The following is a 27987-nucleotide window of genomic DNA, read 5'->3' as shown; positions in this document are numbered from 1 at the left end:
GCATTTATAAAGGAAGCAAAATAGACATTTTTGTATTCATCCAGGTCCTATTTTATTACATAATTATATTTTAATCATTATATTTCTGTCTTTTGTGAAATACTTATCCAAATAAGTAATAATACTATTATCAATAAAAATAAACATAACTGGGGCTGGAAGTACAGTTCAGTGCTACGTTGCATTTTTACTATGCAAGGCCCTGGGCTCAACCCACAGCACTGTACACATAAAAAAATTGTAAAATAAAATCAGCAAAACTAGCAAATGCAGTAGCCACTTTGCATTTATGAGGATTATAATTTTTTCTTTCAATTTTCAGTGTTGGGGATCAAATGCAGGTCTCTGCACATGCTAAGCATGTACTTTTCCACTGAGCTATATCCCCAGCCCCTTAAAGATATTTTTTCACAGATATTTTGATAGCTACATGCCCTGCTGAAACCAAGGAGGCTTTTATTTGTAAATTAATACCAGAATTTCTAGTGGTATGTAATAGTAAACCAGGTTTCTAGAAACAGCTTTGCTTTGTGATGTTTGCTAGTTTTTGTGACATAAACATACCCACCTGCAATAACTGATAAAAGTTTTTATTCAAATTGTTTAATCAAAGGCATACTTACATTGGAGCCTCTGAACTTCATACATATGCGTACCACTCTATACAAATGTACAGACTTGGATTCCTCCTATTTGTACTTAACAGGACCTGAAAGGAACAGAGTTTTCTCCTCCATATGATGTAGACAGGACAATTTATAAGCCTAACACGACTGGAAAGAGAGAATCTCTCTTAGATAGCTCTGCTCCTTTTCTTCAGGAGAGCCTGAATTTGAAAGACCAATTTTTGACGCAGATGGAGACTCCAATAACTTTAATATTTCTTCTAGATGGTGAACTCCAAGGAGTAAAAAGGATTATAAATAAAGGCTGTTCAGAAACATTAAGCATGGCAGCTACGATTGTCCCATAATGGAGGTATCCAAGCTAGGTGGCCCACAGACCAGCAGTCCGTGATGGAAACAGAATCCAGTCCTTTGACTTTGTCTGTGTCTCCACTTGTGAGGTCACAGGATTATGATGCTTTCCTTAGCATTAACTCAATCTGGGAAAATTTTAGTCTCTGTGCAATGTCCAGTGAGCTTTCACCATGCTGAGGAGGAGAAGAAATTACAGTTACTTACTGCCAACAGAGTTAAATGTCAATACAAATGGTCGGTAAAGGTTGGGATAATGGCTCCTTCATAAAGCACATCCCCAAAGCCCTAAATTGGATCCCTAGCCCAGAAACAAAACAAGATAAAAACCCAGGCTTGACAAAAGCTTTACAAATTACTCAGCTCTAGAAGTGGTAGGATAATTTCATTGCTTAATGAGCACAATCAATTTTACTGTTATTCAAAGAAGAGGCAATTTAGCTTCAATACCTGGCCTAGATAAGAAGATAAGATTATGCAGCTAAGAGAATCTCAGATCCTGGCTCAAGATCCTTACCTTGTCCTTTATCATAGGATCTGCGTGGGCCTCCAGAAGCAGGGGTATGAGAGTCTGGTTTTTCATTCTGCAGGCGTAGTGCAGCGCAGTGCAGCCGTGCTGAAACACAGAGGCCATGGGGCGGATCATCATTCAGGGACTCCACAAACCGGCAGGTAGCTTCTTCAGCAACCATTCAAGTTTGCAGTATACAGCCAAACAAAAGTGTCTGCTCTTTCCAGTACTTAAGTGTTCTTCTGTACTTCAGTATGTTAGTAATATCTTATAAACCATCAGCATCTTCCACTTTCTCATTTTCTGAAGAACTGAAGAACGCAACTTAAGAAAAACTGATGCTGAACTATGTCAAGGTTTGTTTTGTACGATCTTTTCTGTTAAAGAATTTCTACATGAGCCTTTTTGTAAATACTTTATCATCCTCTGCAGTTCTCCATCTCCACAATCTGAAGAAGGTGAGTGCTTCTGTCACTGCATCACTGCAGAACATCTAGAAGATCTCAGTGGTTCTGCTCCACTAGTACCAACTGAAAACACTAACTACAGATCAAATAAATGTCTAGCTGGGAGATTTGTATTTAGGATGCGGTCTTTCAACCAGGCGCGGTGGCACATGCCTGTAATCCCAACACTGATGAGGCTGAGGCAGAAGAATCACCACAGATTCAAGATGAGTCAGAGCTACATAGTAAGTTCAAGGCCAACCTGAACTGTACAGCAAGACCCTATCTCAAAAAAATGTCTTTCAAAACTCAGTCAAGGAACTGATACAGATACCATTTTACTCCAGAAAGAATGGCTATCATTAAGAAATCAAATAACACAAATACTAACAAGGCTACAGAGAAAAATGCATCTTTCTACACTGTTGATGGGACCTGTAAACTAGTACAATTAATCAGGACAGACATCCCTCAACAAAAATAAAGCTAGAAATTCCACTGGACTCAGCTATTCCTCTTGTAGGTATCCTCCCAAAAGAGTTAAAGCCATCATATTACAGTGACGCATGGCTGTGTAGCAGCACAATTTATCTTAGCTAAATCTTAGAAACAACCGTCTATACCCGTCAATAGATGAATGGGTATAGAAAATGTGGCATTTGTACATGATGGAATATTATTCAGCCATAAAGGGGGACAAACTTTAGGCATTTGGTATGAAACTGAAGACCATAATATTAAGTGAATAAATCTGACACACAAGTTTAGATATCTCATGTTTCTTATGTGAGAAACCCAAGGTATAAATAAATAGCAAAATAAAAGGTAGATAATAAAAAGTAGGGAGATCTTTTTCTAATGGGAATCAGAAAACAGAAGGAGGAAGGAGGGAGGTAAGGAGAGGAAATGGGATTTAAAAGCGACTTGAAGAAAATAGATGGAAATAGAGCTTTTGCAAATGGGAAGAGGAACAAGAGTTGGAGGGATCAGGGAGGGATGGAAGGCAAGGGACCAAAGCAAAGCGTTTAAGATGTGTCTCGTACATATACACCCCCCCACAATAAATGTCATCATTATTTACTCCCAATATATAACAACAAAATTATTTTTAATCAGCCTAGGAAACCATGGTCATGGTAAATGAAATAATAATATCCTTGTCTATGAAGGCTAATAAAATTAATTTTGGACCTCATTCTCTGGAAATTGTTCTAAGATTATTGGAATTAATTCTATAATCACTTTTTTATTATGTGCTGATGTGATGCATGGAAGGTCTAGCTCTAAATTTTTCCAAATGAAATAAAGAAAGCCTAAGTAAGTACAACACAAAACACTGCATTGCTTGGGGCCAGAAACGTGGATTATGATATCCAGAAAGTTTTCTTCTAATGTTTAGTAGGATAAAGGCGTGTTGCTGTATACATGTGTATATGTGTGCATAACAGTGTAATGCTGTATCTCTAAGGAAAATATACTGAAATGGCTGGAAAAATTTTCACCACAGGTACAAATTTTAAATCTTTTAAATTTAAATGGGAGGGTTAAAAAATTTCAAAGATCTTCTACTTAATCTTTAATAATCTCAGCTAACACATTTCAAAGATGTTTAAAGGGATAATGATGAATAATAATAATCTATCCAAATTAATAGAAAACTGCTAGTTGAAATAAAAAGAAAATATACATTATTTTCTTGTCTCTTTCATAAAAACACATACACATGCACAAAACTGTCTCAACTTAAGTACAATTAAATATAATCAAAACTAAAGTAATGTAAATACAAAAAGGGATAGGGACATATTCTCTATCACTGAACAAGAACAATACATGCAGAACAAGTTAAGCATTACATAGAATGCTAGTGTTTTTAATCAAATTTCAATTTGATTAAAATTCAATGCCTTTCAATCGAACACTGATAACCTAAAAATTTATTCAAGTAATGTAAGCATATAAAAGTAGCATAAAACATTTTGAGCCATAATGTTCATTCAAAGGGGTAAAAGGCAAAAACAAAGTTTTACACTTCCTAAGGGAAGAAGTTAGCCAGTGCTCCCGTTGCTGTCACTACTCTTACCATCTCTTGGATTTCTCCTCAACCTTTGTCCTTATCTACCTTCTGTATATAAAGGGCCTCTTGAAAGTGGTTGGAATCTTGGCTGCAGCATCAGCTGTTAACATCCAGTAAGCACTTGCTCTGTACAAGCACTCTGCTTAGTGCTTTGCATGAGCATGATTTATAAGGTAAGTACTCTGTATTCCATTTTACAGAGAAGGGAGCTGAAAGTTAAATCGGTTTACCACTTAGTAAAACCCATGTTAGTGAGAGGTGGCAAGTTCACATTAACACCTAGACGTTCTGATGCCGTCTTCTTAATTATTGAGGACAGCATTTCTTATCAGACCTTCCATTTTCCTTCAATTTTCATCACTGTCAAAGCCAGTGCCTTATAATCAATGAAGATTTTATTCTTATGAGTTTAATGGAAAAATATAAGTAACCTCATAAGTTGCCTGATTGGCCATGAGAAGAAAAAAAAAAAAGAAAAGCAAACTAAATGTGAATGTCTCTAGGAAAATAAAGCAAGCACCTTTATAGATGACCAGTATATGACCTCTAAATATCATTTTAATATTACTTTGAAATGGCTAACAATACAAACTTACACAGTCTGTAGCATTGACCTCAACACCAGCATCAAGAAGCATTCGTACAAGAGCCTCGTTCTGCTTTGTCTTTGATACCTGTAACGGACAGTACACGATAGGTTGTATTACAAATATTTTCCCCATGGGGGGAGCTTTTTAATCAGTAGGATTTATGTTAATCCCCAAGGGGCTATGCTTATGTGCATCTTTGTTAAAATTTCCCCACCTTCCTATGCCCTTCAGCGTCAATCCAAGCCACAGTTTTCAGGAAGTACTCCTGGGGGTAGCAGCCTCAAGACCCAGGAATTTGTTTGAAATGCATATTGTCAGGCCCCACAGCGCACCTGCCACATCCTATATCCTACTGAGAATGTGACCCAGTTCCTACGTTTCCTGATTCAAAACTCTTTGGAACTTCCCGGTGCTCCAAGGACAAGTCTAAATGCTTCAGCACAGCCGTCCTAGGGCAAACAGCCCTAGTCTTCTCTCACCTCCCGACTCCTCCTGCTTAAACTACACTGGCTTTTTGCTAGGTCTTCTGTTCTTACCAGGCTCCCACCTGCCAAGGGATCAATGCACAGTGTGTTCCTTCTATCTGGAAGCTTCCTATCTCCCTCATGTGCCTGCAAATTCATCTTTCGTATCTCAGGCCAGCCCCTCTTCCTCGGAGAGGCATTCCTTGGCCTACCTGACCAGATGGACTCTCTTCCTTCCAGGCTCCCACAACACCCATCATTTCTGTGCCACCTGCTTCAAGGGGGTTCCACATGTATTTATGCCATTGGATGGATAATCCCATCACCCTCTGATTCCATGAGGACAAGGACGGGGCCTGTATTCACTGTTATATCCCCAACACAGGCTACTATGTCTGATCTGTTGTGAACACATAGTGAAGGACTGAAGAAATGAAAACTTAACCAGGTCTCCTCAGAAATCTGTTTTCCCTTTCCAGTCCCTTGAGGTTCTGACTATATAACAACTGGAAATTTCTCCCAGCAGCAGGTCCCTGAGGAAGCAGAGACCTCCCTGCGCACAGGCACACAGCCCTGGAGGTCAGCCTCTTCAGCATCTGAAGCTTTAGCTGTCTTTGCTCCTTGTACCTCTCTCTGTCACCTGCTAAACTACTTTCTCATCCTCCCTTCTCTGAAGGGACTCAATCTGTGCCAATCCTCGCCCCTATAATTTCCTCTTGTGTAGCTTATTCCCTGTGCTCCACAAATTTACAGTTTTAGGCTCCACTGATAAATAGTGGACTTGTGCAGTTAGATCCAGGCTATTCATCACCATCAATATTTTTGCTTAGACCTCCAGCTTAAAAACATTGGACCATCTTGAAAAACAGAGTTGTGAGTCAACAAATTCTAAATGAACCTTACTAATCAAAGCTGTGATGCTTTTTCTTCTTTTGCTACTTTTTTGTACCGGTGATTGAACTTAGGACCTCACACTTGCCAGGCAGGCAGTGCACCACTGAGCTAAAAACCCAGCCCTGTGATGCTTTTCTTCAGGATCTCTAAAAAGATTTGTAAATGAATGACAGTTTTCTCTTGCCCCAAAATTACAAATGTTCAAACAGTCTATGATGAATTCACAATGACTTTTCAAGAAGTTTTTAGGGATATAAAGAAGTTTCATGTTTATTAGTTTAAGTTTTCTTACCCTTTTGCACATATGCAAACATCAAAATGTGAGATCCTCCTTTTCTATAACATTTAAATCCCCCAAGGAGATAAAAACATTCTTAAATACGCAGAGCTTGTACTGAAACTTATTTTAACAAGTGTGGCTGACATCCACAGCCTACCAATATGAAAACAAGGGAGCTTGCTCATTTAACTGGAATAAATTAAGCAACCGCTTTGGCTTAACTCAAAGGTGGAACTGGCCACAAGGGAGTCAGATGGGCCAAAGTCAATGAGTCAGCACAGACCTGTCACCTTATTTGAAAAAACAAACAAAAATTCCTCGAGCGTCATCTTTTTCTCGTAATATGATTACATTCCTACTTCAATTTCCTATTTACTTTTTTTTTTTTTTTTTTTTTTTTGGTTTTTCTCCGGTACCGGGAACCGAACTCACGACCTTGCGCTTGCCAGGCAGGCGCTTTTGCCGCTGAGCTAAATCCCCAGCCCCTCAATTTCCTATTTACTTTTCAAGAAAAGCAGCCTGCAAAAGACCCACTGAAGCATGATGCCACTCATCAAGGTGAAAGATGGCTTCAAAGGTTGAGATCTGTCTGCCAACTCACCACCAAGTTGGGCCTTTCAACCTCAGAAACTCAGAGAAGACATACCAAAGCATAAACTCCTCTTACAAAAAACAGAGAAAAAGTGGTAGAAAGGGGATTGTTTTTCTAGTGTCCAGGATTTTTGTGCTTCCTTTCAATGATTCCTATTCAAGATTAAATTATTTTTCCAAGTAAACCTGACACAGCTTGTCTTCCCATTGGTTACCGACTTTTGCTACCTTCCTTCCCACTTTACCCATAGCATCAGATGTGCATTGGAAATGTTGCTTATAGAATACAGACAGTCCCCAAGATTCCAGTGTTCATTTCTTCCTTTTGAAAAGATTTTCAGCTTTACAATGGTGGGACTACACTCTGAATTATGAATTTTGATCTTTTCTTGAGCTAGTGAAAAGTAGTAAGATACTCACTTGTGATGCTGGACATGCCCAGTCAGCCGCATGGTCACTAGGGTCAGTAACTAATACTCTGCAGTGTACTTGGCTGCTCTGCTATGATGCCGAGTATGTTAGGTATATTAAATGCATTTTCTGCTTATATTGTCATCTTATGGAGGGTTACTGGGATATGACCACACTGAAAGTCCAGGAGCACCTGTACAAACCAAGAACTTGTTCTGTTACATTTCTTTACAGCATCTCACTGGCCAGGCAGAACTCCATGACTCACACCACGGCTCGTGTATGAATTGCCCTGAGATCTAACTGGTGTACTCACCATGAGGAAATACCCAATGAGCAGGACAGGCATCAAGAGGACAATGAGTAGATAATCAAAGAAGGTAAATCTTTTCTTCACAGCATAATGCAAGCAGGTTCGTCCTTTCTACAAAATAAGAAAAGAATGTTTATTTCAAATTTTATATTTTCAGATTCCCATATCAAAAAGTCCAGTTCATGCTTTTTTATTGTCAGGGTTTCATGGTACCTTTCCTCTGTGAGCTATGTCTGGCTAATAAACTCAGATCTCCACTGACCAGAATATAGAAGAATTCAGTCAAAAGGAAAAGTTTGGAGAAGATCAGTGACAAACAGCAGAGGTGAATGTACACTGTAGAAATAACCAAAGGATGGTTTCTCACACTCACTTTAGTTTTTGAGAAAACTAATACACTGAGATATAAACAGAGGGTTGAAATTGTATGAAACACTACTGTCATCCCTTCATAACCTATAGTGGACAATTATCCATTGTTTGGTTTGTTCATAGCAAAATTTTAACCACACAGCAACTTTTCCATGTTCCCTCATGTACATAAGCAGTGGTAAAATATGCAAGTAATTTAATTCTTCAAATATGTTGATATTATCAGGTCATAAACTTAAATTGTGAGGGGTAGTAGGGAAAGTGAACCCTCAAGACCTCATAACAAAAGGTGACCAAAAACAGGCACAGACAAGGATAATGCAGAACAGACTCTGGAATAATGGGGATAGCAAGCAGAACAACGTAAAGAAATGGAGCGCAAGAAAAAGGAGGAGTTAGTTTCCGTTGGGGGGGCACTGCTCTTAAACAAGCACACTGACTTGTTTTTCCAATTATCAGGATATGTGTGTCATCTGTAAACAATTTGGAAGTTAAACAAGAATATAATGATAGAATTTAAAATTACTCATCAAATAATCTACAGTTAATATTGACATTATACTGTACTGAACTACAGGTTCCTTAGGGCTTTAAATACATACATACACGTGGCATTTTAAAATATCAGAGTATATTGCATTTAAAACCATATGTTGCCTTTTTTAGTTTACAAATGCCCATTTAGAATGTGTGCACTTTCCATGCCACTCAATATTGTAATGGTTGCATGGTTTTCTATTTAATGGAGGTACTCTATTCAGTTAAATGCTATGTATTAGAAATTTCAAATTTTTAATTTTTATAAATAATATTGCCCAAACATCCTCCTTCACAGAATTTTGTCAACAATTCTGTTTGTCCTTGGCTCAAGTTTCTAAAAATACAATTCCTGCCGTGACATAATTGACAGTTTTCATGCTCTGCTGCCACATTGTGCTCCAATAAGATGATAACAGTGTAAACTCACTTCCCAGTCAGTATTTAATTTTCGTTTTAAAAATTAGTTAGTTGACAGACAAAAAGAAACATTTGTTTCATTTCAGTTTCCATAGTATCAATATTTTCTGTAAGCCTGTGTTTTAAATCACCAGCAGGACTGTTGGCTTGTTTGTAAGAGTTCCGTTTATTTAGTACTTCTGAAAATAATTTATAAATAGATTTTAAAAATGTGAAAGAACTTGTTCAGGTTATTTATTGGTAAATACTGCTATTTGATCAAAATAAAAATATTAAACATTATAGCACTGTTAGAGACATTTAAGAAGTAGAAAATGCAAACAAAAACTACCTCTGATAAAATCTCTATTAATCTAAACTTAAAGTATGACGAAAGTCCTTTTGATGGCTTAATGACACCAGAAGATCCCAGTAGGGTGCCAGAGGTGGTCCTCTGCAAAGAAGGGGTTCTTTAGTCCTGGCCCTGGGCTGACAGGCATCTCCCTCTCTCAGCCTTCTACTGAGTACGCTCTGGAAAATGTAGAAGAACTCACAGATTTCTGATTTCTAACAGGGTAGCTTACTACAGCCCTACACATCTGGTTCCTCAGCTGTGTTCTAGGGAGATCCTCTTACTCCAGTAAGCAGCTAATCTGTTAGCAACATGGGCATGACTTGCTCTTAAACTCACCCAGGGGTGACAGTGTTGCTTAGTGCTAGAATGCTTGACTAGGATGGGTAAGATGCTGAGTGTACTCTCCAGCACCACAAACAAATGAACAAAACTCCACCCAAGAAAAAAATAGTAAGCATGTGCAAGAAGTGACTAGTGATCCATTTTGTGATAATATACTATTACTCCCAATGAGCTGATCTTTAACATGATTTGACAGTGGCAAGTGAGGCCCTACCAGATGTTTTTCTCATTGAGTACACTTGAGTAGGTACAGGATATCCATAAATATTGCAAAAAGTGACTCTGACTATTTATTAAGTAAAATATAAATGTTGCCTTTACTATAACACAGATGCTAGATGTTCAGAAGAGTTCTGCAAGGGTGCTCACAGCAAGACACACATACGCCATTTTGTTTTGGCTCTGAAAACTCCAAACCAGCTAATACTGAATCTTACAACACATTCTTTGTGTCTGTTTGTATTACTTCACACCCTTGCCTTATGAGCATATATGCCCTCAGTAGGCTTCTCAGAGCATTCTTTTATACTACAAGAGCATAGGAGCTTGTTCAGATCAGGAGATTTGCATAATAGGTCACAAATTCAATATTTCTTTAACAAGATATATTCCCATTACTTCCATAATAGTGAAAAGGGGAAAGAGAAGGAAGAGGTGGGAGGAGATGGGAAGTAAGAGGAAGAAAGGAAGAAGCTCTATCCAGACAAGGGAGTGAAGCATTCTCTTCCTCTTCAAAAGTACAAAGACAAAATCAATCATATAGTATGTCTGTTGATTGAACTATGTTTTATTATGCTATTTAGCATAGAAAAAATGTCCTTGGTATATATCAGTTTCTCCAAAGTCATACTAAAAAAACCCAAAAAAGACAAAAAAGAAAACAATTGTCAGTATTAAGAGCTACAAACAATTAAAAAAGTGACATTCACTGTTTCCACCAACTGGGGGAGAGGAAACGATAATTGAACTCTGCACTCATGTGGAACAGCCTCACCTGGTTTTTGAGGTTGGCATTAGCATTCCTTTTCAAAAGGAAGGAAACAATTCTCACGTGCCCTCGCCTACAAGCACAGATGAGAGGAGTGTCTCCATTGAAGCCATCTTGAATGTTGACATAGTGGTTGTCTTCTCTTACCCAGCGCCACACTTGACCCAAGTCGTTCTGGTAGGCTGCCTGGCAAATGGGCTGAGGGAAGAAAGACAGACACAGCTCTTGAAATACAAACATAATTAAACCAAAAGGAAGAAAAGGAAGAGGGGGGAGAAAGAGAAGGAGAAAAAGAAGGAGGAGGAGGAAAAGGAGGAGGAGACAAAGAGAAAGAGAAAGAGGAAGAGGAAGGAAGAGGAGAAGGAGGAGAAATCATTACTCAATAATTTAAAATTAAGTTGGAAGAAGGAAGAGAAGGAGGAGAAAGAAGAGAAGGAGAAGGAGGCAAAGGACAAGGAGAAGGAAAGAAGAAAAGAAGAGGAGGAAGAAGAGGAGGAGGAGGAGGAAGAAATCATTACCCAATGATTTAAAATTTGTTTCCAAATTGCAATATATTGCTTAAATGTTTTGGACTTGACTATGCCTGGTCTTTTAACTTAGAAGAGCATAAGTCCGTGAGGAACATTTATATTCTCTCTCTTTTTTTTTTTTTTTTTGTTTTTCTCCGGTACCGGGAACCAAACTCACGACCTTGCGCATACCAGGCAGGTGCTTTTGCCGCTGAGCTAAATCCCCAGCCCCACATTTATATTCTCTTAAATTGCCTAGCACATAGAACAGACAAATAGTGCAGAGACAAATGAGTGACTAAATACATGAAATACTACAAATCTGACTCAGTAAGGAAATTGTACATTGTGACTGCAAACAAATGGGCAGCCAGAACAGCAGGAGCTCCCTAAAGCTAAAATGAGCATGTAGGGAAGGAGCCCAGGGGTGCACTAGCTGATAGAATTAGACCTGAATGACTCAAGGGACTCAAGAAGGTAGAAAATATAGGTTTAAGACAAATAATATCCAAATAAAGGTTATGTTTTTAGGTTTAAAATGTCTCCCAAAAGTCTTATGGATTCAGAATTGGGGCTTTGGGAAGGTAACTGGATCATGGGGGCACTATTCAACACTGGACTAGTCCATTGGTAAGCTCATAGTTTAATGGTCTATCAGAAGGTAGGGCCTGGTCAGAAGATGTGAGTCGCTGGGGATATGATCTGAAAGGGCTTTGTCTTGTCCCTGGTCCCTCCATGCCCCCACCCCCCCTTTTCCTGGCTGCCATAAGCTGAGCAGCTTTCCTCTGCCAGGCCTCTTCACCATGCTATTTCAGCCTTGAAGCCAAATAACCATGGACTGAACATTCTGAAACTATAAGCCAAATAAACCTCTTCTCCTTTAAAATGTAGGAGTCAGGTATTTTGTCCTAGTGACAAGAAGTAATTAATGTAATGAGTAACTGCAATTTATTAATACTGTTTATAAAGAATACTACAAAGAGCTTCGGAAAGCACCATGAGAATTTTGTAGTAGAACCTAAGCTAGCCTCATCTTGCCAACTTCCTGCTCTGCTCCCGCCCTTCAGCACTTCTGTTCTTCAGATGACCCCATTTTACCCTTAAAATGACCCCATCTGGGTCCTACCCTGCTTGTTGATCTGCCTAAAACACTTCACCAGCCTTTATCTAACTCCTATCTCAACCTCCATGTTATTACTTAAGTTTTACTTTATCCAAGAAGTCTTCTCTGATTCCCAACATTGGTATTTGTTCTTCACTATAGAGAGCCCTTCCAAGACTTCACTGTAATTTGGGAAATTTATATTTGTAATCCCATGGAAAAGCTATTGGAATCCTAGAAAGTTAAGTCCAATCTACCCCTGTCAGTGTGACACATGGCAAGAATAAAGACAGTAAGTCATATGTGTAGTTGTGGGGAACCAAGGGGGTCCTAAGTCCAGCTAGAGTAATGGCTAACTGGAACAAAGCCCATGGCCCAGGGCCAAACCCAGGTTTTATCAATTTGTCAAGAGCGGAGTAGCTGGGGTTGAGTGACTATACTTGTGAGTGCCATGAGCTGGGCTAGGTAGGATGCCTGAAATCACCTCTGCAATATGCAGAGAGAAGGATATGCAGAAGGAGTAATCTTCATAACACAATTCTAGGCAGTATCTAATGTTTAGAAGTAGGTTCTTTGGCTCGGATGTGGAATCTTTTGTGCCCGGGGAAGTCATTGCCTCGAGGCTCATCCCAGCTGTCAGAGTGAGGCATGGCTCTCCCTCCCACCTGGCTCTCACATGCTGTTTGGGAGCTACAAAGCAGGGCATCACTGACATGTTGCTTTGCTTCAAAGACTATACATCAATACCCTGACTAGACTGATTCGCATTGCTTAAAGCCAATTTGGGGGGATAAGGAAAATTCCTAACCAGCTCTGTACATATCAGTACGTGGAAATAGGGCCAGGTTTAGCCAAAGTAGGGCATGGTGTCATATACATATATATGCATATATACCTTAAATATTGTTTTATTTTAAAAAGTTTTACAGTGCTGGGAATAGAAGCCAAGCCTTCCAATTGCTAAGCAAGTACTCTACACTGAGGTACCTCCTCAGCACCTTGTGGCAATGCTGAGAATCAAACCCAGGGCCTCATGCATGTCAGGCAAGGGCTCTATCAAGGCTTTCTCATGAAAGCAACATTCTGAAAGAAAATCAACTTATAACAATTAGGATACAAACTTCTGTCCTTAAAATGACATAAACATGGTACATGAGACGCACATTTTCATGGAAATGCACAAGTACGAACCACCTATTCAGTTTCATCAGTCTTCCCTTATTTAGGCTCCTTATCATTTGGCACAACAGTGTGTCAGAGAGCCTGAGTGATGTGGGAAGGACTGGAACAGTGGAAAGAGCACTTACCTGGTGTTGAGGAAATGAACTGCAATTCTGGCTGTCACTAACATCCTGGGTAACTGTGGGCAATTCACTTCCTCTCTAGTGTGTTTCAGTGCCTTTGATCATGAAATGAAGTGGAGAGAAAGTTTTTCTGGATTTTCACAATCTATGACTTCCAGGAATTTCATCTGAACCAGTACCTCTCGCATGCCACAAACAATGCTGAAAAACTTGTAGTGAATTTCTGTTGCTTTAGTGGTGATGTCTAGTCATTTGAATTTTCACAGCAAGTAAAATAAAACTAAGTAGAACAAAGTGAGGTAAAACCATCAGCTCTTAATTTTGCCAATTAAACGCATTTAAAACAATGTTATAATTCACAAAAGATACTTTAGCAAAAACATAAAAATAAGGTTGAGGATGTACTTCAGTGTAGAGAACTTGCTTAGCAATCAGAAGGCTTGGGTTCTATTCCCAGCACTGTAAAATTTTTTAAAATATAACAATATTTAAAATATATATACATGTATATGTATATGACACCATGGCTCAAATAACTGGCTCCAACACTGCACTGTCCTCACCACTCCCTCTTCCATTACACCTGCCCCACTGCAGTCCTTTGTGCTGCCTGCCTGGCCCCAGACCTCATATCAAAGTTCTCCTTGGGCTCCTTAAAATCTTTGCTGAGCATTCACTAAAAAAAGGCAGAGTTCTCCTGAGTGAAGCATTAGGTGCTTTTGAGGGCTTTCTCAATCTCACTTGCTCAATGTTATTTAAAACATTAACCTCATCTTATCTTTCGTCTTTCGTAGGCTTCCAGTGTCCTAGGCACAAAATATCTGGTTTTAAAAGTAAAGTGTGAGGGGGTAGCTCAGTGATGGAGCACATACTTAGTATGCACAAGGCCCTGGGTTCCATCTCTAGCATCAATCGATCAACCAATCAGTCAGCCTTCCTGGCTCATTTGAGGCTCAAGTAATTTGACACAGTTGTGCTCAGAGCTGAGGAAACTATGTTGTTATGAGCTCTCAATTTCCAGGAGGGGGTTGCTCAGTGTCAGAAAAGTAATGAAAACAGAGGAGGGGGGGAGCTGGGGATTTAGCTCAGCGGCAAAAGCGCCTGCCTGGCAAGCACAAGGTCGTGAGTTCGGTTTCCGGTACCGGAGGAAAAAAAAAAAAAAAGAAAACAGAGGGGGAAGTCCCATAGAAAAGTGCCCTAGCTACAGCCCAGTAGAATGACTCGTCTACCACAATTAGGAGTTTTATTTTTTTGGTTATATACAGCAATTTCTTATGTATTTTGGAAGAACTAGAAGAAACAAGTTCAAGATTCCCAACACAAATGATAAATATGCAAGGAGATGGAAATGTTAATTACTTTGATTTGGTCATTATACCTTATATACATGTATCAAATTATATTGTACCCCATAAATGTATGTAAGTATTATGCCAGTTAAAAACAAAGAAAAAATAAAAGGAAAAGGCTAATGGGCAGATTAGACATGAAAAAGAGGAAAGGGTGTCTACTTGGGTGGAAGGAAGTTATACATCCTTTTCAGCCTGAGTAATACTTGGAACTAGGGGGTGCTGTGGATACAGAGGAAACGCATGTGGTAAATTATCTTGATGACTGGAGTCCCTATTAATTTTAATGCCAGCCCTCTCTCCATCCGCATTGCTAATGTTCTGGTTCAAGCTTTTGTTAGTCTCACCAGGACTATTATAAGACTAGCTATACAAGGAATGATCAAAATATATGATGGATATTTAAATTTTTAAAAAGTTTTATGGTAAAAGATATAGTGCCACTAATCCCCTTCAAAATACTTTCCCTTGCATCAGTCACAGTTATCCCATTGACTTGTTATTTTCTGCAACAGTTCTGGAAGTCCTCTTTTGTGGGTGAATTCTGCTACCACGCACCACTCAGTGGAAAGCTAGACTTGTATAAACACCAGGGTATCTCCCCACCCACCTACTGGATCTGGCACCATGCAACTTCTGGCTCTTTCCCAAAGTCAAAATGAGCATGAAAGATATACATTTTGAATGAATTCAGGACACAAAGGCAGCCAGGACAGTGCGAGTATAGAAATTTGAAGAGGACTTCCAGAACTGATTCAGAAAGTGGCAGGGACAATGAGGTAAGTTTGTTTGAAGCAAGGGAAATATTTTGAGGGGATTAATGTCAATGTGTCTTTCACTGTAATATTTTTTAAAAATTTACACATTTCCCATATATGTCAATCACACCTCATAACCATCCTTATCTCCTCTAGTCCAACTCATCCAGGCTCCAACCCTTCCTCACAACGCAGCAGCTGCATCTCACTCTCCTGCTGAAGATGCTCCTCAGCAGCCAGGTGGGTCAGGACTGTCCTTATATGTCTTTCCAATGGCACTTTCTATATGTTCCTTATCTATTACCTGGCTCCAAGTAAGTAAAGACGTGTGTTTTCTACAGTTTGAATGTGTCCCCAGAATTCATGTATGGGTAACCTGGTCCCGATTGAAGGCAGTGATGTTGAGGGCGGGCCTAGTGGGAGGTATTTGGATCATGACAGCCCTGCTGCCATGAACGGGTCAATGTAGTATCTCAGGAATGTGTCAGTTATGGCAGGTGTGGGTTCCTGCTCTCTCTCCTCCACCCCCTTCCAATATGGAATGCTCAGCTAAAAGGTCCTAGCCAGGTGCTGCTCCTCAGTCTCAGACTTCCTACTTCTAGAATGACAAGCCAATAAATGTCTATTCGTTGTAATTTACCTGGGCTGTGATATTCCAGCATAGCACAAAATGGGCTAGGATGATGATATTAACAGCCTTCTCTCCAACTAGACTGTTAGGTAAGTAAGGGTAGGTATTATGTCTGCACCTATTCATCATTATATCCCTAGTATTCAGCATAGTGCTTGGTATAAAATAGGTCATATGTGTGTATGTGTGTGTGTTTGTATATATATATAAATTGAAGGAATAAATTATAAGATGAGCCAACATTTATTGAGTACTTCAGTTATTTCACTTAACCTTCATGACAACCTTAGAACATAAGTAGAATTACACCCATTTTGCACAGGATAAACTAGGGGAATCATCTTCCTTGTCCAAAATTACATGGCTCAATAACTAGCAGGATCAGGGACCAAACTAAGGGGAATGACTGCAGAATGCATACATTCTGCCTTTAATTTTTTCACCTTTCAAAATGTCTTCTGACTACAGCTCTTTGTGTTTGTGATTTGCACCCAATATTGGTTTATGGTCTATACCCTCAGTAGCTGGGTGTGGAGGAGGATCAGTCCTCTTCTGACATTGGCCTGCTGGTACTCAGTTAAATATCTAGATTATTTTTCCAAACAGACCTAGAATTAGTAATACCTGTTAAGAAATAAAAGGTCATGGTCAGAAAGGGTTCAGAAGAAACAGAAAAATATATGATCTAAAGGCAAAGCAGGGAAAGTTTAAAAAAAAAAGATAGAAAGATTTTTTATTTTAATGACCATCCAGAGGCCATTTTTTTTTGAAGGTCTCAGTATGTAGTTCATTCTGGCCTTGAATTCACTATGTAGCCCAGGCTAGTCTCAAATTTGAGGTGACTCTCCTGCCTCAGCCTTCTGGGTGAGGGAGACTGGAGAACAATTTATAGTTACATTTGGCAGAGAAAGTGTCAGTGAAAGTTTAGGCCACATTCTTCACATTGTTTTTTCATTTTAAAGAGAAAAAAAAATAGTAACAAATTCTGCACGCTTTAGGTAACATGGTACTGTGAAGTGGTTACAAATGTAAGTTCCGGGAGTAAACACCCTGTGTTACAATCTCGGGTCCACCACTTCACGGCTGTGTATTATTTGAACAATTTGCCCAAGCACTTTGTGATGGGTTTCCTGCTACATCTAATAATTATTCTTCCCTTATTACTATTTACCACAGAAAAATTAAATGTGACTGTGTAGACAAAGCATCTAGCTTAGTTGACTCATACTAAACCTGCAGTTAGAGTTAGTCACTCTTATAATTAGGAGCATAGGAGCCAGTGAAGATGGGCGGGGAGGTTATGGAGAGCAGATTACAGCTCAGAGAATGAAGAAATAATGAATAGAGAGAAAGGACAGAATCACTAGCCTAACTTCCCAGAAGAACAGTTCTGCTCCAAGGCCAAAGCAGGAGAGAAGGAACAGGTAAGTGGGACTGCAAGAATTTTAGACTCGATGATTTTTTTTGTTCTTGCCAGAAAGTCTAAGGTTTGATGGTCCTGTTTTATAGTAATATGTACTCACCCCTGGCCGTTAGAGGAATGCAAACTAAAACAATACTGAGATTCCATCTCACCCAGAAAGAATGGCTATCATCATGAAATCAAATAAAGACATAAACTGGTAGGGCTGCGGGCAAGGAAATCTATATTGTTGGTGGGAATGTAACCTAGTACAACCACTGTGGAAATTAGAATGGAAATTCCTTTTTTTGTTGTTTGCCTTTTTGAGACAGGGTCTCGCTATGGAGTTCAGGCTGGCCTTGAACTCACTCTGTAGCCCAGGCTGGTCTCCAACTCACAAGGATCCTCCTGCCTCAGCCTCCCAAGTGATTACTCCCAAGGGATTACAGGCATGCACCACCATGCCCAGCCAAGAATGGAAATTCCTTTAAAAACTAAAACTAGAATTCCATTCAACTCACCCATACTCCCCCACCAGGTACCTTTTTGAAAGGGTTGACGTTGTATCACAGTGTTATTTGCAGACCCATGTTTATAGCAGGGTGACTTACAAAATCTAAATCTTGGCTGTGCCCTACATGTACATCAACAGATGAGTGAATAAAGAAAATAGGATATTTATACACAGCGGGTACCACTCTGCCAAAAGGAAGATAAGTCTGAAGCATTTGTAGGAAAATGGACGCACCATTTATCTACGATGTTAAGTGAAATAAATCAGATGTACAAGTTTAAATAGCATACGGTTTATCTTATAGGAGAACCCCAAAGTATAAATAATTTAAAAGCAAGATAAGAGATTGATAACAAGAAACAGGGAGAAAGATCTTTCACGAATAGAAAAGGGAGCAAGAGATGGAGCAGGGAGGAGAGAGGAACAGGAAGAGGAAGAAAAAAGAATTCTGCCCATGAACCAGCTCCCCACCAGGAATGTAATCATTATGTCCTGCAAATGTACTAGTAAAAATTTGAAAACTAAAAGAAGCAGCAAAACAAGTAGGCAAACAAGCCCCACCCCCCCAAAAAACCAAGAACTGAGGAATGTGCCACCAGTGTTCTAGGATGGAAACTAAGAAAATCTAGCCTTCTGCTTATTCATTTTTCTCTAATAAGATGTGTTCCTTGGACCTGTTCAGTCCAAGGAAGCACCCTGAGTTTGCCCAGTGGAAGAACTGGGACAACACTGCCATTCACCCAGTCCTGTCTGTAGTGTTGATTTGAAAGCCAGCGGAAATAGCTTGACTGCAGCAGCATCTCGTTAAGTTTCAGGGGTGTGCCTTCAAATAGAGCAAAAGGAGGATGGTGTCGAAGTCTCTGAGCCGGCCTCACGTTCTGTAACTCTACCTGCTCTTCCTTACAGCTCAGCCTGATGAAAGTGCTAGGAGGGGAGGAAACAGTGATGAAGCAACTAAGGCAGGGTAACCAAAGAAGTTTTGTATTGTTATTTTTGCGGTGCTGGGGATTGAACCCAGGGCCTTGCAGGAGGTAGGCCTTCTACCACTAAGCCACCAGCTCTAGCTCAGCCCTTGACTATTACACAATTACCCATGGTCTGTATTGACACACTGTCATGGTTCTGAATGCCAGATTCCTTGCTTTCTCTCTGCTTCTCTGCAACAATTGTGGCAGTGGCTAGGGGAGCTGTGCCTCCTTGTGTGCCTTCCTGCCTCAGGGGTCACTCCCCTGCTGCCCTCCAGCAGCAAGGCTCAGATAAGCTCAGTGTCACCCAAGAAAAGGAGTAAAGAGTCATGGCTGAGGGCAGATTCTCAGAGGTGCTGCTGTTGTGGCTTTTCCTGTAATTTAAAGTGTCAAGAATAATATTAGGTTGAAAGAGGGGTGCACAAGCTCATAAATGAGATTTTATAAAATTTAGTTCACCAGCACCTGAGTTCAGTATTCAACTTTAGTTATTTGCCTAAAGAGTTTAGTATTCACCTGCTAAAGATATTTTGAAGTCATAAAGATGACATCTGTCCAAATATGTGGATGTATGAGCACACTTGGTGGCTCCTCCATGCTGAGCTTATTACACGCTGGGTCTAATGGAGTCATGAATGACTCAAGGCAATGAATATGATCTCAATCACCTTGTGTCCATATAAACACTGAAATAAGCTTGCTCATTCACACATGTGCTTTCATGTGCTTATGAGATTCATCAGAAAATGTCAAGGAATCTCTATCTTTCTCTACTTTGTGCTCCCTGTTCTCAGTAATAGGTAAACCGAGATATTTTCTCCAGTCTAAAACCTTAGTTTTTAGTGCTCTGGAGCTAAGACAGGAAACGGCATCACTGAGTCATGGTAGTCGTACACTGTACATACGAAGGCTTTATGTCTCATTTTCTTGTTCTGGGCACTGTACTGGTTCTCAGCAGGTGTCCGTGTCCACCTCACGAATTTCATTTACACTTGCTCTTAGCCAAAAGGCCAAGAAATGATACAAATTTCATGTATTCACCTCTCATTTAACAGACAGGGAGGGCCCTTTCTTGTTTCAGTTGATTTGCCAGACAGGCAATAAATAAGGTAGGGTCCTGTTCGTAGTATGAGTTGCTTTCTTTCTATCCTCTGTTTTTTTTCACTACTGGACCAATTTGGCCTCAAAAAAGATCCAAATGATGCAGATCCCATTTACAATGAAAATGTGGTCTAGTCATAAATTATCATTTCTTTCTATATAAAATTAACCCATCTTGGTTCTAGGTGAGAATTAAAATGAAAATTGTTCATAAATGTCATAGCTCATTGCTCCAAACTGTACAAGTTCTTCACAAACTAAATGCCATTATTTGTTTCCAGACATTTCTCAATTTGATCATTCTGTGTGATGGGGGTATGTGTAAGAAAAACAGGGTAAAGCATGTTCAAAAGGACAAAAGTACTTCTAGGACATGGGCATGAATTTCTTTCGCTGGCCACAGTTAAGATCATTTTAGGAAAATGTGATTTTTTTAAATGAAAGAGTTTCTGTTTGAAACTTCAAAGGACAGCCCACCTTAAATATTCTTTCTGAGATACAAACTACTTCATATTTAATTAAAAGCAAAACAGTTCCAGAAGGGAGAATGAAGTGTCCTGAATATAAGGCTCACTGAGGATGAGCCAGGTAGGGTGAGGAAAGAGAGGGGAAATTGCTTCAGGAAGCTGGAAGTAGGTTCTGGAGTGTGATAGACAGCAGTGAGAAGGTAGAGAATAGGTCACAGGAGGAAGATTTAAGAAATTGAGCTATGATATTTTTTTAAAAGACAATGGAATAGACTGAAGCAGTGACCAGGTGAGAGAGCTGGCGAGGGTGCCTGGTCAGAGCATGGTTTCAGTGAAGACACAGAGGAAGGTGGAGGGGTAGCACGGACACTGAAGAGGAAGAATCTTCACGGGGAGTGTGTGGATTCACAGGGACAAATCTGGGAAGGGCGCTTCCCACAGCTGGGCTCTGGCAGCCTGGAAAATGAAGACAAAGACGAAGACCTGTGTTTTCCCTTCAACCTCCTCTGCTCACACCATTCCAGCCGCTCTGGATCATTCCATGTTCATTTCTGTCTTCTGGTATTTGTCCTTTTTGGGAAGCTGTTTGGCTGGGTTTCAGATCCAGCAACGGCCCATATGTCACCTCCTCAGAGAGACCTTCCCTGACCTTTCAGTCCAAAGTAACCATCTCCCATCTCAAGGCTCTCCACATCCTATCAGCTTGTCTTTTTATTACAGTGCACTTATTGTTATTGAAATTAGGCATGTTCTTTATTTCCCGGACAGTGAGGTGTCCATGATATTTGCCTGGCTGACAAGCCTTCTTGGGCCAGCTATGTGTAAACTACTACCCTTCTGCATGTTCTCAGGTCTCTGATCAGGCCAGCCTCCTCACTCATACCCTTGGGCTAGCTGTTTGCAAGCCTACTGTCTTCCAAACTATGCTAGGTATTCATAAGACCAAGCCATCTCCCAAAACTCTCCTTATGCTCTCCCAAGGACACCAAGAAGTAGTTTCTCCAGCAGCTCATTGGTCTTTCATGCATGGAATAATTCAAATCTCCCTAACTAGACTGCAGCTTTCCCAAAGTTAGATGATATAGGGATGAGCACCTATTGTCTGGATAAAAATTGCCTGTTGATTGACACCTGATCCACCTGACTGGGCTGGGAAGTGAGCTTAGGGAAGGGGTAAAGGTTCAGAAAGCAATGTGTGAATCTAGTCCGTATTTTACTGGCTACTTCAGTTGGAATTTACAGAAACAAGGTGAGGGCATCGATGCTGTTTGAAAGCTCCTCAGTGGTTCCGAGGCACAGTGAGGATTAAGATCCTCTGCAAAGGTAAAGGAAACAGGTTTCAGGACAGAAGAGGAGCCATGTCATATTGCAACTTTGAAGCTCATACTCACTAAGGAGCGTTTGAACTCTGGGAACTTGGAATGTTAAGAACAATGTTATGCACCTTTTAGACTACCCATACATCTGTTTTAAAAATGACCATGAATTTGATGTGAAATGCCACTCCTGTCCGCATTCCACCTCACTTTTCTGGGCACTAAAGAAGTGAGAAGTGTGTATGGAGATCAAACGATACACCCAGCTCGCTGATGATTGTGCATTTTATTTGACATAATTATGTTTTGCCTTGCTCTCAGTATAATGCAGATCACAGCTGGAAAGATACTTGACATTATTTTAGTTATCTAGAAATTTGCAAACTGCCATTCTGGACATTTCCAAAAGCCCAGCTTCCCCCAGCTATCCCCATATTCCAGTGTGGCTTCCCATAAAATGTCAGAGAGCTCCACAGCTCTCCAAAGAGTGGAAAAGGCAGGGGCAACTTTGCCTGTGGCTCAGCAGAATCAGTCCACAGAGAGCAGGCAGCCTTACTCGTTTACAGGTTCCATAAAAGTTTCTGAAGAGATAAGGCAAAATTACTCGAATAAAGCAAACTCTGCATTAACGAAATGTCTTTTCAGAAAAGGAAATAATGTTTTTCCTTTTCCAATTAAGAAATCTTAGAGATGATAATAACTATGCATTGGGCTTTATTTGATTTGTAAAATCAATCCTAAGGTTTTCTTTCTTATAACTTGCTACTTCACATTCTGTGATTTACAAAGTCCTTAATAAATTCCTTCTTCTAGGCACGTAAAAGAGAAAAGTATAGCATTTCCCAGACTTTCTGGCTTTTCATTCGAATATGTAATGACTTTCTGACGTTACATCCCGGAAATCACCACCACTTGTCAGAGAAGCTGGTTTCCTCAGAGGCACTGTGAAGCCCCCGTTCCCCACCCTCATCTTCACAGAGGGTTCTCTGCAAAAATCTTCCTCTCTGCTCACTTTACCTCTTTTGCCTGTAATCAGTTCTTGTTTTTGAGTGCTTGGGATAGGAAGGAATTCTAACTCACCAATACAGAAATGTGATAACCTGAGGTTGCTAGACAGACTCTTTCCCACCTTATTTTAGAGCATAGAAAATCTAGATGCTTTTCAAAGGCCAGCTGTTTGTGATGCTATAAGTTTACTCATAAACAGTACTGAAAGGTGGGCTTGCTGGTGCATTCCTGTAATCCCAGCACTCAAGGAGGCTGAGGCAGGAGAACAGTAAATTTGAGCTCGGCCTGGGCAATTTACTAACTCCATGAGGCTTGGTCTCCAAGTAAAAAAGGGCTGGGGATGCAGCTCGGTGCAAAAACCTTGGGTTCAATCCTCAGTATCAGAAAGTAAGAAAAAGAAAGAAAGGGAGGGAGGGAGGGAGGAAGGGAGGAGATGGGGGAAAGAAAAGGAAGAAAACTAAAGCCCCCCATAAAGTCCTTCCCTCCCCTGGTCGTAAGCATGTACCACAGCAATGTTGCCTTGCAGAAATGCATGCTAAATGTGTGAAGATTCACATGGTCTGATCAAACATCAAGGTAATGAAACTGCTTTCCAGCTTTCAGTGTTTTTGTTTTAGTGACATCAATTGACTAGAAAAAGGTATGGGCACTGGTGGCAAGGATATTTGAATTATTTTGATGTCAAAGATAAATTTTGGTTCTTGCTACGTAGTGTATCTAAAATACATATAGTCATAAAAGCAAAAAATGAGCTGTTATAAATTAAGAATCCCCTATAATCAAGAATTTCCTCCAAGGGATATAGGTTGAAAGAATTTTTGTTGACTTGGCCATTTTCGTTTTCTTTTTTGGTGGTACTAGGAATTGAAGCCATGAACCTCTCACTGAGCTGTATCCTTTGATGTTTTTTTTAATTGTTAAGTTTGACATAGAGTCTCACTAAGTCACTAAATTTTGCAGGCAGGGCTTAATCTTCCAATCCTTCTGCCTCAGTTACCAAAGGGTTGGGTTGTGGTGTGTGCCCTGGGTTGTTCCTGGCCTTATGATCTTGGCATACTCTTCAGAGAAAAACAAGTATGTAGATTTTACATTCTTACAACTCTCACCTAACCTACTATATTATTTTCTACAAAGGAAATGAACATTCATGAAACTGACATTTAAAGCAGGGAGCCTATTATTATGCCTTCATCTTCAACATCAGCCAAATTAAGAATCATAGAAATAATACCTAAGGATCCCCCAAATAAAATAACATACAATAAATAATCTAATAAACTAGAAAGTATGTTAAATTATAATACTTAAAGAGAAGTAAAGTACACATAGAGAATGGCAAGACTACTCTTATATCTCTTACAAGGGAGATTTGATCAAAGATCTATGGCTAGAAACTTCCCAGAGGAAGGAAACTCAAATATTAGGCCTCTTACACGGGAGCTTGATCCGTGTGCTCTGGAACCAGCGAGGGGGCTGGGGCAGCTGCGTGAGCATAGGCAGGGCAGGAAATGTAAGAGCCAGTGGGGACCCAAGAACACTGGCTTTGGGATCCACAGTAAGGATTTTGGATTTGGTTCTACGTGTTATAGAAAATTTCAGTAGGATTTTGACATGACCTACTTACCATTTCACTGCAGTCCTTCCTGGGTTCCCAAGTAGTAAGCACTTTCAATTCTCACCTCTTTTTCAGAGGTTTAAAAAAAGGCATTTCTAACCTTAATCGTTTCAGCATCAGAATAGCGAAGGATGAGACCAGGCTTTTCCCCCACAATTCACATATAATTCCTACCTGCACATAGAAAACGTGACCAAAGCTTCCTTACACTCTAAAAGCACTAACGTCTCCTCAGCACTTTAATCCATAGGTCAAGTCACATTGTTGTAATCCTGGACATTTTATAACTCAGTAGCAGTTAAGTTATCAAAATTTGACAACCAGGGGACATCCTTTGAACAGAAAAATGATTTTCCAAAAGGAAAAACATCTTCCTAAATGACTAAGACTCCCCAGGTGATTCCCATGTTTCACACTGCTGATCCCAGAGTAACAGACAAGGACACCTGGCACAGGGGCGAGCCTAGAATCTGCTTCCTCTTGTGATACTGTGTTGCAAGGAAAAGCATTTATTTCAAGGGTGCTGTACACTATCCATGACTCAACATCATGAGCTTTGAATAAATACCTATGAGCCTCTAGGTAAGTTAGGACTTTTTATGGTGCCTCTGTGTGTGTGTGTGTGTGTGTGTGTATGTGTACGTGTGTGTGTTTGTGTGTGTAGTTATTGTATTTCTTTTTAAAATTTCTTAGGAAACTCCAGGTTACTCCATTTGTCTGAAAAGTGAAACGTTTATGCTACTTCTGGGAACGTTCTTACTGACACTTAAACACAATTGAACATGCCTTGCCTTGCCTTGCCTTGACTCAACCCTTGTCAAATTGACACCCAACCAACAGAAAATTGGAATACTCTTCTAGGGTTCTTTTGTGTGTTTGTTTTTTAATATATTTATTCCTTGGACCTGGGCCAGAGCCTGGCTACTCAGTGTGGTCCACGGTTCAGAAGAACGAGTAGTAGGAAGCTGAAATGAACAATCTTAGGCTTCAAGCAGCTCTATAGAATAAGAACCTGCATTTGAACCAGACTTTCAGCTTATCTACATGTACATTAAAAATTGAAAAGCACTAGCCTAGAGTAGCATTTCTCTCTCCGGGGTGATGGTAAACTGATCACCCACATCACCCACCTGCGCAATGTTCTCTTAAAAGTAGTTTTCTGGCCCTTACCACAGTCAGACTCTTGGGTGCTCTCAAAACTGTGTCACAAACAAGTCACCCAGTCACACAGGCAGTCTGAAGTTCAGAATGACAGAAGAGCATTTTAAGACATTGTGTGCTCTGTCACTTTCATATACATGATTTCTTCTTGAGACTAAAATCACGGAGCAGCGCATGTGTGGAATGATAAAATGATCCAAATGCACATCTACCATAGGCAGACAAACATACACAAGTGGCATAGAAAGAAGAGCAAACAGACTGCCTTTAATGCTAGAAGATCAAAACCAGCAAAGGAGGTTCCCGTGAGCATTAGAATGGAATGCAGGCTAACTAGTTCATGGCCTCAGAGGGAAAAGGAGCAAGTCGTGCACAATAACTTCGTCACACCTCTTGTACTCCTGTTTAAACACCACTCTCTGTACTCTTTGAAACATTATTAAAATTTTATTTGATTCTAATAAGTTACTCTCCATACAGAAAAAGTATTCTCTTCACATATGAAAAAATACTGAGAGTATCATGAATATTCTGTTTTCATCCCTTTTCTATTTGGTGATGGTCTTTACTAATTGCCAGAGGTGAATTTTTTTCTTTTTACATACCAAGCTGAGACCTGTGCTCCATTCATGCAACTTCATAGAAAAACAGGTCAGTTTTTTGAATGTTTAAAAACTCTGGTTAAGTACAATTTTCACTTTCTGTTTAGGTATTTAGCACAAGCAAATCATGACTTATATTCCACTTTACAAGGTTCAAATTAATCTGGAAAACACTGCTGCTCTCAACCTAGATCTAACTTTTTGGTATTGTAAAATAGCTTGCGTTGAAATATTTAAAATATCAGCACATCAGACTTTATCTGCTCTGACTTAACACTCACACAGAAAATTAAACAGAAGAAAGGGAGACATAGGAATAGGAAAAGGAAATGACATTTGAAAAGTGTGAATAATTTTTAATACCTTTGGGATTCTACTTTCAAAAACATGACTTACCTCAGAGTATAAGATTCCCATGTTGCTCCTTCACAGACCTGCTTCGCTTCTAGGGCTTCTTAAATCTTCCAGATATTTCTGATTAAAATCAAACTTCTTTCCGGAGAGAAAGGTCCCTAGAAGCCCAAGCTGTGGCAAGGCTTTTCCTTACACACCTCTGAGTGCTTTTCAGCAATGCAGAGAGCAATTTGTTCCTTCTACAGAGATCAACCTAGAGGAACAAAGGCATCGGCTTACCGTGTAATGACCCAAGCCATATATCATTGCATGTTACAACCTGAGGAGCCAGTTTCTGAGTCATATTTGCTCTGCCAGTGGTAGTGTAAAAGAAAGAAGGAAGCACAGTGGAGGGGGTAGGGTGAAAAGTTCCTAAATTAACAGGAAGGATTCAGGGTTCAAAATAGGACACGTCCTGTTTAAGACATGTCCTGTAATTGAAATCTGGTTTTCAGTGGCCATTAAGAAAGGCTACCGGCCAACAGACTCACTTGTGAAAACCGTACGTGCCTGGCAAAGGGTTAAGGAACAATCTCCAGATTCCTCAAAAGTTACTGCTGACAAGGAATACCTCCGAACTGTTTAAACAGTCTTGTAAACTAACAAATTAAATGAACTTTTTTATTTTTTAAGTTTAACTGACACAATAATTATGCACATTTAAAGGGCATAAGGTGATGATGCAGTACAAATGCACAATGATCAAATTGGGGTAATTTGCATTTCTATCTCCTTAAACAGTCATCATTTTTTGTGTGTGTTGGAAATGCTCTAACTCCTATCTACTAGCTCTTTATAAGATGCACAACAAACTGCTGTGGCCTGTCATCACCAGACAGTGCTATAGAGCACCAGAACTTACTCCTCCTATCTAACTATATTTCAGCGCAGTCATTCACCCACTTCTCCCACATTCTCCTTAGGGCCTGTCGTGACTACTATTCTAATTCTCAGCTTACTAGTATAATAAATCTGAAATTGTCTAAAATACCCTAATACTATTTACCAAGTTATCCAAACTCTTTTATAATGTTTAATTTAGTAATTATAAGTCTAAAATCAGTTACTCTATTTATAACTTTAAACCAAATTGTCAATTTATTTGGTCAAGCATGGTAATATGTTAAATCTCTTGAACACTGTGAACATTTTGTGTGCTACATACAAGGCCAATTATTCAAACATTTTCTCTTTATTTAACACCAGTATATCAAAGTACTGTCTTAAACTTTCACACAATTGA

General features: G+C 39.7%; 1 protein-coding gene across 1 annotated transcript; it reads right to left on the bottom strand.

Moving 5' to 3' along the window:
- Nucleotides 1-574: 574 nt before the first annotated feature.
- Ankrd22 (ankyrin repeat domain 22) lies at nucleotides 575-27055 on the bottom strand. Its single transcript, XM_013514893.1, has 6 exons — nucleotides 26748-27055; nucleotides 10554-10745; nucleotides 7558-7665; nucleotides 4608-4685; nucleotides 1495-1593; nucleotides 575-1153 (listed from the first exon to the last, which is right to left on the bottom strand). The coding sequence occupies exons 1-6, from the start codon at nucleotides 26766-26768 to the stop codon at nucleotides 1076-1078; spliced, it is 576 nt and encodes a 191-aa protein (XP_013370347.1). The 5' UTR covers nucleotides 26769-27055; the 3' UTR covers nucleotides 575-1075.
- Nucleotides 27056-27987: the final 932 nt, after the last annotated feature.

The sequence above is a fragment of the Chinchilla lanigera genome, unplaced genomic scaffold (assembly GCF_000276665.1).
Source record: "Chinchilla lanigera isolate Chin_1 unplaced genomic scaffold, ChiLan1.0 scaffold00024, whole genome shotgun sequence".
Lineage (NCBI taxonomy): Eukaryota > Metazoa > Chordata > Mammalia > Rodentia > Chinchillidae > Chinchilla > Chinchilla lanigera.
This window is presented reverse-complemented; position numbering and strand designations above follow the sequence as displayed.

Bases quoted from the DNA above. Each gene is read 5' to 3' on its own strand.
- Ankrd22 (XM_013514893.1), bottom strand. From the start codon at position 26,768: ATGGGAATCTTATACTCTGAG. The intron at 7,666-10,553 runs GTGAGGCTGTTC...CTTATTTTGTAG, and splicing joins ATGCCAACCTCAAAAACCAG to AAAGGACGAACCTGCTTGCA. The intron at 4,686-7,557 runs GTGAGTACACCA...TGTCCGTTACAG, and splicing joins TCATTGGGTATTTCCTCATG to GTATCAAAGACAAAGCAGAA.